The 11,407-nt window shown below is 47.0% G+C and overlaps 1 protein-coding gene and 1 long non-coding RNA gene across 5 annotated transcripts; one reads left to right on the top strand and one right to left on the bottom strand.

Annotated features, from left to right (window-relative positions):
- Positions 1-383: 383 nt before the first annotated feature.
- On the bottom strand, positions 384-3,625 carry LOC119302807. The gene is made up of 2 exons (XM_037579848.1): positions 824-3,625; positions 384-604 (listed from the first exon to the last, which is right to left on the bottom strand). The coding sequence occupies exons 1-2, from the start codon at positions 3,470-3,472 to the stop codon at positions 518-520; spliced, it is 2,736 nt and encodes a 911-aa protein (XP_037435745.1). The 5' UTR covers positions 3,473-3,625; the 3' UTR covers positions 384-517.
- A 681-nt stretch (positions 3,626-4,306) lies between these two features.
- On the top strand, positions 4,307-10,257 carry LOC119302806. 4 transcript variants are annotated; one of them, XR_005147746.1, is made up of 5 exons: positions 4,307-4,445; positions 4,551-4,749; positions 7,442-7,490; positions 7,576-9,295; positions 9,576-10,257. It is a non-coding gene; the product is annotated as an uncharacterized LOC119302806 (long non-coding RNA). The 4 variants fall into 4 exon arrangements; XR_005147747.1 differs by having other exon boundaries at positions 7,442-9,013; positions 9,146-9,295; XR_005147748.1 differs by lacking the exon at positions 7,442-7,490.
- Positions 10,258-11,407: the final 1,150 nt, after the last annotated feature.

The following is an 11,407-nucleotide window of genomic DNA, read 5'->3' as shown; positions in this document are numbered from 1 at the left end:
GCTGGCCCTGGCCCGGCGTGGTGCCGGGGGCGGAGAAGAGCGGCGCCGACAGGGAGGCCGTAGTGCCCGTCGACGCGGCGGCGGTAGTGGAGGGATCGATGGCAGCGGCGGTGGGGGAGGCGTGGGGCAGCGGTGGCGGCGGTGGTGGGATTGGCGGGGAAGACATGGTCGAAACCCGGGTACCAGATACCAAGGTGTTAGCGGCTAGGGTTCTGCCCGGTCTTGGTCGGAGACAGTAGGGGAAGGAGGAGGAGGGGCGAGGGCTTGGGCGCGGCGGCCGGCGGCGAGGCGCCGTCCTGGTGTGGTGCGGCGGCGGCAAGAGAAGGAGGCGGCTAGGGTTTAGGGTTTTCGGCTCCTCTGAGAGCCGGGCAATAGAAATAGTCTTATTGCTTAAATCCAAAAAGAGTCTTACAACCTATATTTATATCCTAAATAACTTGTAGAAGAATTAACCTAAAATAACTTGCCTAAGATAACTTGTCTAATCTGAAAATAAAAACTAAGATAACTTACGGGCCTAAGCCTGCCTGTTGGGCCTCCTTCGGCCATAGACCTGGCCGGTCATAACAGATCTGATGCGCGTTGGATATTGCACCCCATATATCTGGCAGATCACATATTCACATATATAGTTATAATATCTCCAACCTTGGCATCATTGAAGAACAATAACACCAGCAGAACTTCATGTATAAGCAAATAAGCAACGGAGCTTGAAATGCCGACGGTACAGAAAACTAAAATTGAAATGCAAAATAGAAATGGTCTCCATCGCCACAAGCATCATCATTCAAACAATGGCTTTAATACTGGCAGTGCTGACCTGTGAAGTCGACGGAGTGGCATCGGCGTTCATTTCTCCACTTGAAAGCTCTGTCCTCTGCAGCCTCTCAGGCAAGGTCTCCATCCCCATGCACGACAGCAGCAGCCACACATACGTGAGCAGCTCCACGCCGGTGCCCAAACTCTTGGCATGTAGATACCCACGGCTCCTACTTGCAGAGAAGCAGAGCATCTCCACCCACACACCTTCAATAACCTCCCACATCTTGTTGTCATCACCTAGATCCAACGACGATTTAGCGAGCTTCCATGCATCTTGGATGAATTGTGTAGTTGGATATATCTCTGCATCCGGCGAAAATTCTGTGCATTCAGCAACTTCTCTGCATTCTGTGAGCTGCAGCCTGGAGATTATTATCTGCACAAGTTCTCTTTCGATCTTCTCAAGCCATTCCCTTTCGGCCTTGAGGATCTCCTTGGACATGCCGTTGCCAACCTTCCAACAAAGTGAGCCTTTGCTCCTGAGGATCCACTTCGACACGCCCTTGAGAACCTTCCATGTAACTGAATCTTCGCTCCTCGAGATGTCCTTCGGCCGTTGCTTTTCTTCCGTCAGGATGTCTTTAAGCCATTGCTTTTCTCCTTTCAGGATGTCCTTGAGCCATGGTTTTTTGGCCTTGAAAATCTTCTTGAGCGATGGCTTCTCATCCATGAGGATCTCCTCAACTTCAGCATTAGCGGTCATAAAAAGATGTCTTCTGGTGCCGGCCAGTAACATCTCAGGATTGACAAACAGTAGATATATCATGTAATTGGACATTTCCCTGCACCGGATGGCTCTTTTGTGATGAGGAGATCTTTCACACCAAACAGCACACCCATGGCCATCGCCAGATGCATCCTGAATACATTGAGCAGTGGCGCACTGGTGATCTGCTGATGCTCCCATGAAGTAGAAGCAGAAATCCGTGGCGATGTGCCAGAGAAGGATGCTCTCGTCGAATGGCCTCCTTATGCTGCAACCGAGGTCTTGCTCGCACTTGTTGGCCTGAAGTGTCCATAGGCCTCTGCGGTCATTGAACTTCCAATAACTGTCAACATCCTTCATTTGATCTTCCCACCCATTCTTCACATACTTAAGAACCAACTCTGTAATGGCAAAAGATGTGTCGCAGGGCTTCATGGACCAATGTTGGTCAAGAAAGTCCTTGCAATTGAAGAAGTTCATGATGCACATCTTCTTGATGTGCCTTTTGTTGCGAGCAAAGAATCCTACCAGTGTATATTGGCCTACAAAGCTAGTTTTCAGTACCTCATTACTCAGGGCACTTAGTAGACTACCAATAAGGCCAGTTGTTTTTGCCTGTTCATATAGGCCAGCAACCAGAGATCCCAAACTGAATTTCACTTGACCCTTTGCAATACTTTCTCTCATCAAAGAAATACTGTAAAACTCCAGCACAGCTGTACAGTAGAATAAGGCATATGTAACCTTGACATCGTCAGCATTATAAGCTTCACTGTGACTATTGTGGAAGAGGCCGATGGCTGCCCATGGCAGAAACAGAGCTGAAACCCGTAACCAGCTAGAAAGAAGCCCCAAGATACTTACGTTTACCTTGCTTCTTTCATCCCATAAGATGAACATCTTTCTTTTAGTGTAGAGAACATCAAATGCTCCAAATAGTTTATTTTGCAACAAAGCATATGCTTGTTTTCCCTCGAGAACCCAGAAGGATTTCAGGATACCAACTCGATCAGAATACGGTGATGCAAGGTCCAGAAATAGCTTATAGGCCCCAAGGTCCATATTATAGTCATCAAGTCGGCTTCTTTGTTCCCTTTCTTGGTTTCCCAGGCTTCCCAGTTTTACATTTATTTGGTTTAGGACACTTCTCCATGTGTTTGATGTCTGAGGGTGGGTGTCAGACTCAAGATCCATCACAGCAGCTTCTCCTTGTGCTCCAGCTTGATGATCGGCCTCGAGGTCCACCGCTTCATCTTCTCCTTGTGCTTGAGGCACATGAGTGTCAGTCTGAAGGTAAACTCCATCACTTTCTTGTGCTTGACGATGAGGGTTGGTCTGGACAAAAGCCCTTGCCTTTTGCACGTAGTCTTCAAGCGAGTTGATCCTGCTTTCTCTGTTTGTGGTCCTCCTCGGAGCAGGGCTAACTAGACTGTTAATGCTAGCGCTCTTGAGAGCCCAGGGCTTCTCTATGCATTTGAGGATCCCGGGGACAAAGAACAAGATCGCTGCCTGCAACAACCTCTTGTCGCCGCCTGGCCATGATTTGCAGAACACGTAGATGGCTACCGTGATCTGGGACACGGCCGTGATGACGTGCCGTGTCCATAGCTCGTTGTCCTCAATGTTGTACGCAGTTATGCAGTCCTGTCCACCGAGGTGTGTCAGGAGAACCGGCGCCCACACCACCTCCAGGATACTATTGCCCTGCCCAGAGCTACAATCTTGCCTCCTCTGGCGTCCGAAAAGGATGGCAAGGGCGTATATTGCCAGAGCATCGCTGCCTAGGTACGCAAGCCATATTATGGATCTGAACCAGGAAGGGATAGCATGCTTACGGTGGGCAGCAGAGAGGAAGAGGAGCCACTGAACCAAGAGGCTGCCCAGGACGAGGACACGCAGCTGCCACTCCTCCCACCATTGCACAGCACCGGAGATACCCATCTCTGGCTTTTCCCTGCTGTCTCCGGCTTTCACTCAGTCATCGGTTGAAGAGAGCTCCATCTCTCCATCTTATTGGAAGTAGAGGAGAGGTAGTGGTGAAGACCGGTGAGGAAAAGGATGCGCAGCTGCCTGCCAATCAATTCACACAGACAATTGGACAGTCTTGATGGCTTGAAGAACTATTGGATGGTCTGGATGGATTAGAGACACGCCCCTACCATTACTCCATTAGCAACCTCAAGTCGTCGGAAGTCGTCTTCCTACTGTTCATCAACGCGTGGGATGCAGACGGACGTGTCTGTCCGAGAAGCAAAAAAATTGCACCAATTGTCGTTACTTTAAAGAATCATGTTAGCTGAATTTTTCTGTTTGCCGACATGCGGACGCCCGCTTACATCCCTATCAAGTATCAACACGGCTCCTCTGAAGTCAATAATAACTCCATTGTTTCTTTTCGCCATCCCTGAATCATATAGGTAGATGAATACGAGAGCAGCGATATGGCTCATACTACTATATAGTAGTATTATCACATCCGTTGGTTGGCGCAGATTGGGCAGCCAGGGCGCATTGAATGAACTTTGGCGACGCCTGCAGAAAATGGAGGAAATCAGGTGGGCCCATCGTGTGGGGCGGCGATACGGTAGGAATACGCGGTGTGAATGGACGCTGGGTTGCCAGGAGCTGACGGACATGTGCCAGGCTGCCAGCTGCCCGTGTGTGAGGTTCTATCCTGGACCATGGTCCAGATTTTTTCGTTCGAATGAAAACAATTGGGGAGTGTGTGCGTCCGCGTGCTGAAAAAAAAGAAAAAGAAAAGAAAAATGCCACATCGTCGCATCTGGAGAGATCCGGGGGGGGGCCTTGCTATCGACCGCACCTATGTCGCCGCAGGAGGGCAGGCGCGTGTCATGGAGGCGCCGTGGGCGGCGGCGGGGGCGCGCCCGCAGCGGATGAAGACGGCGTCTTCCCGGTAGATCCGGTTTGCAGTGACCTTCCGGCCCCCAAACCTCATCCCCACTGCTGCTGGTTCGTCATTCCGTTCTGACTGTTTCTCTCGTGTTCATTTGTGGCAAAGGTTGCCATCTTTCCCGGCGGCGCGGCGTCGGCGTGCTCCGTCTAAGATGAGATCAGCGAGGGCGCGGGCTTGGGGAGAGGGTGGGTGGCGGCCTCTTCTGTGGCTGCCCATGACAGTTGTGGAGCCCTGGCCGGCGAGTGCAGTGGCGAGAGCGCCCCAGCGGAGTGCCTGATCCAAAGTCGACAGGCTGGATAAGGAGGTACGTCTTCAGACTAACGAATTTGTGGAATTGGTGTAGTAGAGAATGCCATGGATGTAGCCGACCCGCAGAAACCGTCAATGCTTAAACGTAGAAACTGCTAAAGAAAAAGGACCGGAAGGCAATCTGAATTTGGTTCATCTAAAAAATGATTCAACTGGGAAAAAGTTCTTGCTCTGCTTCTGTGCCTCCCGCTCAACTTTAGTGCTTCTGCATGGACTGCGATAGCTGATTGTTTCAACTTCGAAAAAAAAATTGGGGAAAGAAAATTTGCTTAGTATCAAACCAGGACACATAATGAAAAAAAGGGGAAAAATCTTTCAACAGAAAATTTCGGTACAGAGAGTTGTGCTAGAAAAATGCCTGTACTTCTGACTGTCTTTAACACTTTGCATTGCTGATGGCACTTGGATAAAACGATTATGTCAGTAAAATCTTGTGATGCTTACGTGGGCAAAAATTTGAACTGTCGAATGAGAAGAGAAAACTGGAAATTGTATTGTAACTGGGTTGATTTTCTATGTCCCTTCATGGTACGTGTGGGTGCAAATCCAATCGAGTGACCCCCCCTGTCCAGGCAGGAAGCCAGAGCTAGGGACAACTTTTGACTCACTGATGGAGGCTTACGATTTTTACAATTTATATTCATGGGAGCATGGCTTCGGTATTAGATACGGGAAAAGCAGGCTCAATCCTGACAGAAGGAAGACCATGCAGGAGATTGTCTTTGGATGCTCGATAAGAATAAAAAGCTTCCATTTTACATAGGACGAACGTGTACACCATGCCATTTGGGCTGTTCGTTGGAGTTAACAACCATTTCCAGAGTGTTGATCAGAGAAGAGTAGGTGGAAAGCAGCTGTCCGACCCTGAACATGAAGCTAATGGCCCAGGTGCCGCTGATGACGGCCCTAGAAAAACTAAGGAAACTAGGACCGTATTGGACCCTGCTGCCTAGGCCTCATAAATGACTAAAGACAACCCGCATGCCCACTGTTTAAAAAATGTGTAGGCGAACTGAATACACGGGCCTATAACTGTATGAGCGTGCATCTCGATGAGGACCAAGCGCCAGGATAATGCTACCATATGCCAGTACGACCCATATGCAATTTTCGGATGAATACTAATAATAGTAGAGGTCGTCGCCATTGCAGCTCCATAGTGAATATTCATGCATAATATATGTGCTACTCCTAAATACTCAAGTACGCCCAGTGCAGCTCATCAACCAAACCTTCCCTTTAGCTCTTCCCGTCCTACGTACTACAGTATGCACTCACAAGTGAGAGAATCCAAATCTCCAACTCGAACAACTCTGTTGAGTGTTGGTGATATGAAAGAAGCACTCCGGCAGTTCTCATTAGCTGGCTAACTCATCCAGCTAAAGCTAGGTACGTACGTATCAGGAGTTCAGGCCGCAGTGGGACGGAATGGGAATAAATGCAAGCACCTGGCGGACGGGCGGAGGCGGGCCTGGGTCCTGGCGCTCTTCCCAGCTTCCGGCGAACGGAGGAGGCCTTTAGATTTAAGACGAGGTTGATGAAGTGATCCGATCCGGCTCGTCGTAATCGCCCGGCGGCTGGACGTCGACGAGACCATCTCCTCGCCCACTCCGCCGCCTGGAGTGTCGCGCGCCATCGGTGATCAGGTCCACTGGCTCCCCATGCCCTGGTTGCGCGACGGCGGCGTCTCGTCTCCACGCCACCACCAGCACCGCCGACGAGTCTGTCTCTGGTGCCTGCGTACGAGCGCGCGGCCGCGCCGGTAACTCGTCTGATTCTATTTTTATTTTTTATTTTTGAGGTGACGGTGAGCTCGGGTGTTGTTGGATTCTCACTTGGAACGGGATTGTTTTTTTTTAGGGATGAACATGAGTTTATTCATCAAAAAAACACAGTCAATTACAGCGGTAGTGCTTGAACTTGACGCAAACAGTCACTTTGGTGCTAGAACTTGCGACAAACATCGAACCGGTGTAACAACTTGGCTCGGACGTGCAAATACGATGCAAATCTCGGATGTGTACACCCGAGCCGCTGATTAGGTGCGCCAACATGGCATGGGTCCCGCCGTCAGTGACTCGAAGGCAGATAGGAGGGTGTGTGGCCAGTTTTTTTGCGAAAACTCCCTTGAACTATTTTTTCCCCCACAAAAGCCACGTCGACGTTGGAAGATGCCGTTTCATTTTTTTCCGACTCTATGGCCAGTGGGCCCATGTGTACATACTGAAAATTAATAACAAGAAAAGAAAAGGAGGCCTCCACGTCTAGAACGTGCGACCCTTGCCCATGTCAGAGTCGATCCTGGTTGCTACACCATTCAGTCTTTACAACTTCAAATAAATTTTGTATTCATCAATTGAATATTTAAATATAAGCAGCACATGTATATTTTTCTATTAATTAAACATTTAATCGTTCATATTTAATAAAATAATTTATATAATACATGTGTGTATGTTTAAATGTTTTTATCTACTAATCATCGTTTGTATGTCTAATATTTATAAAAAATAAATAGTTGAACATTATTTTAATTACTTACGTTTCACAAATATTTTAAAAAGAACTAGCGCGTGTAAAATGGGCTGCACTATCTGCAGCTGACCTAAGCTCCACATGTATCGTCCTTATACTACATTAACTTTTTTTTTGACACAAACTACATTAACTGTTGTTATCCTTGTCAGACATCCGAATGTAATTGGTGCAGTGGCTATGAGCGCGTGCAGCCTAACAGTAGGTTGCGTGCTGAATTCTCCAAAAAAAAACTAGATCGAGTGTTGGAGTGTAGGAGTTTAACATTTTCCCTTTTAATTTTCAGGTCGGGGCTCACATGTCATACATCAAATAAAACAAAATACCATCTACCGCGTGGGCAGGGTCTTCTTTTGTGAGAAATAAAAAATATTGAGGTTTTTTTGCAAAAAAAACAGGGCACGCACTTCTAGTCATTGACAGATGGCCCCACGCCACACTGGCGGCCAAGTCAGCGTTGATTTCGTATCCAAACGCGGTTAGCACTCTATTTGCACAACCGAGTCAAGTTATTACATCAGTACAATGTATATCACAAGTTCTAGCACTAAAGTGACCGTTTACGCCAAGTTCAAGCATCATCGGTGTAATCGACTCAAAACCACAGTTTGTGGGATACATAAAGGTCATGGGGTTGAATGAGCCACACATGGCGCTCCTGGACTAAATTAAAAGAAAATTTAGCTAAACTATCAGCATCTTTGTTTGAACGACGCCCTTCATAGACTATCTTGCTGTTGATACTCACAGCCCTTGCTTTAATTTCGGTGATGATGGATCCATAAACGCCCCTGACATTCCGGTTTATATCATCTACCACTTGTTTTGCATCCAACGCAATAATGATGTTTTGAAGACCTAAATCTTCTACCAGTGCAAAAGCTTCTCGGCAAGCTATCGCCTCCAGAGTAGGTGCATCGTGTACTCCTGAGATCACTAGAGAAGAGCTTCCCAGGTATGCGCCATGCTCATCTCGGCAAACTGCGGCGGCTGTTCCACTCATGTGATGCTTTGAGACACCTGCATCAACATGAAACTTTGCATAGCCAGCCGGCGGAGCCTTGGGCCTTGTGTTACCAATTGGAGCTTGCTGATTCAGGCCTCTCGGTTTCCTGGCTGGTTGCTGATCCTTTATAATTTCCAGTTCCGTCATGTACCTACTAATGAACGTATGAGTTGCTTGAGGGCTCTGAAATTCGCCTTCATATATTGCCTTTTCACCGCGCTGTCCATGTCGCCCACAATGTGATTGCTAGGAGTAATTGACAAAAAAACTACCACATTTCACATAAGCGTCCCACAGAACTACCACATTTTGAAAACTGACCAAAAACTTCAGTTTAACGCTGATTTCGTGACAAAAAACTACCACATCGCGTTGATGACTGATTGAAGCGTTTTAAACGACTTTCTGACAGACCCGGCCCACCGGTCGGGACGGAGGCCGCGCTAACGGCTAACGGCGCTCACCTGCCGCCCGTTAGCCGCGCGTGTCGGTCGGGCCCGGTCGGACCAGGCATAACCTGGCCGAACGGCTCGCTCCTCGTCCTCACCACCTCACTCTTCCCCGACTCACTCTGCTCCTTTGCTCTCCACTGCTCCTCTTCTTCTTCTCGCATTCCGGCGACGCCGCGACCATGCCGTCGTGGCCCAACAGCAACGAGACCTCTGACGATGATGACGAGTACATGAGCGAGTTCAGTAGCATGAATATGGAGTATTTTGTAAGTCAGCTCAATCTCTCCTCTCCTCTCCTCTGCTAGGGTTAGGGTTAGGGTTTGAAGAAGGATAGGGATTTCCCCATTTAAGTTCATGTATGCGAGTTCCAGTTGACATATATGTGTTTCCTGCTGCAGCAAACTCCAGATACTGTGATAGATCCAAGCTTTTCTGGGCTTGTGACCGAATCTGACCGTAGGTGCATCCTGCACAGGGAGAGGGCTGGCAAATTTGTGGCATTTGAAGGCACTGACACTGGCAGGAGATTCATAGGATGTGCAACTGAGGTAATGAACCAAGTTGTCATGGCTGTGATTGATTCTTTTTGTGCTTTTCTGAATAATGTTGCTGCTTTACTCATTTTTGATTAATTATAAGAACATGGCTATGTCTAAATTATGTACTTGTAGCAAAGAGCAATGGAAACATAACACTGATTTATAATTTGTAGCATAGAGTTAGCTAGTGTATTGTAGCTACATATATGAGTACTGTTTATGATTTGTTATTGTGAATATGTTTATTAATGAAGAATAAAGCTCACTTTAAATTTAACTGAATTTTCAGGATGGTGTGAACTGTGGTGTTTTAGAGTGGGTAGATGCCCCTTGGCATGTGATTTTTGCAAAGGTGCTTAACCAAGCTCTGGGATATGTATCATGAGGAGAACCTTGGTAGAGTGCAAGACAAAGAGGCTCATGAGATAGAGGTTGAGAAACTGAAGAAGGAGCTGGATTCTCTTGGCAATCAGTACAGTCAGCTTGTGGATGATGTATCCAAGCTATTTGATTACCAGGATGGGCAGAAATCCCATGACATGGATTACACAAGCCAGGCAATCAATGAACTTAAGGAGAAGAAGCATCAGCTTGAGGAGCGGGCAAAGATTGAGATTCAAATGGAGAAGCTTAAGCTCAAGAAAGAACAAAGGTGCATCCTGCAGAGTCAAGCTGATATCATTCAAAACACCAGGAAAGCCATGAAGGAGATACAAGTTGAGAGAGACCTCCTTAAAGAAGAGAAGAAGAAGCTGGAGCATATCATTGCTGAGCTCTTGAAGGCAGGTCACGGGTGCAAAGAAAAGCTAGACAAGATCAAAGAAGTTGTCATGGAGGAGTGAAGTGGTAGCTAGGGTTGGTAAGTGAATATGAGGCCTATATATATAACTGGCCTAGTACTAGAATCTGATGCAGATATGCATCTTAGTATTAATATGAACTCCCTATGAACTGCCTATGGTTTCAGATCATTTTGGTTGTGTTGTTGGGTGTTGTAATGCCCCTGATCTGTAATGCTCTAAGATAATCCTATTTGTAGTGTGTAGCGACCAGACCTCAAACAGTCTGATCTCTGTGCTCAAGTGTCATCCCTGGATTAGTAATGCTGACACCACACAGTACATCGAAGGATTTATAGCAGAGTGGCAATCACACACTTATTACATCGTTCTCTCGAAGAGACTTATTACAATAAATATGGCTTAAGGCCATATAGTGTCGATAACAGCGGAAGACTTGGAAGGTAAATGGGTCCATCAACTCCAATGGCATCACTAAGTATAGGGCCATGACCTAAAAGCACTTTACTCGTCGTCTGAAAAGTCTGCAACATAAGAAGTTGCAGCCCGAATACGGTCAGCACATGGAATATGCTGGCAAAGTAACACATAGAGAGTAATGGAATGAAACAGCTATACTATATGCATATATGGCTGGTGGAAAGCTCTATGGTTACAGTTTTTGCGTAAAGCCAGTTTTTCCCTACTGCAAAGGAATAAATTTATTTAACTATCATGGTGGTTGTGAAACATTGAAAATGGTTGACAGCATTCTCAATCCCAATTAAAAGTAATTAAAACCCAACAACATTAATTAGAAGTAACATGTTGAGATTCACAATGATATTCAAGTACTAGATACTCAAGTTGTCCATAACCGGGGACACGGCTAATCATGATTAGTTTGTACACTCTTTAGAGGTTTGCGCACTTTTCCCCACATGACTCGATCGCCTCCGTTTGGTTTCTCGCACTACATGGTGTTTGAGATACGGATGACCGAGACATAGTCTTTCAGAAGCGCTAGCACCTTACATGTGGGGTAGACCGTACCACCTACAACCCCTACATCTGCTAGTCCACCCCGTAAGAGTTCGCACAACTTAGTCAACTATGCCAGAGCCCATAGTAGCATGTGGCTGCACACGAAAGTTTCTAGCATGAAAGATCTTATGATCCCTTTGAGCCTGGGTGGCGGTCCAAAAAAAACAGGCAAGTCCTGATAGACATCAGGTGCCTCAATCCACCCAGATGTGTGTTTAAGTTGCCACCTTAGATAAACCATTAAAATTATCAACTCACATCTGTCATGGATTTCACTCACCCAATCCACGTCTACTAG

This window comes from Triticum dicoccoides, chromosome 5A (genome assembly GCF_002162155.2).
Source record: "Triticum dicoccoides isolate Atlit2015 ecotype Zavitan chromosome 5A, WEW_v2.0, whole genome shotgun sequence".
Taxonomy (NCBI): Eukaryota; Viridiplantae; Streptophyta; class Magnoliopsida; order Poales; family Poaceae; genus Triticum; species Triticum dicoccoides.
Note: the sequence above shows the minus strand (reverse complement) of the source record. Positions and strands in the feature narration are given on the sequence as shown.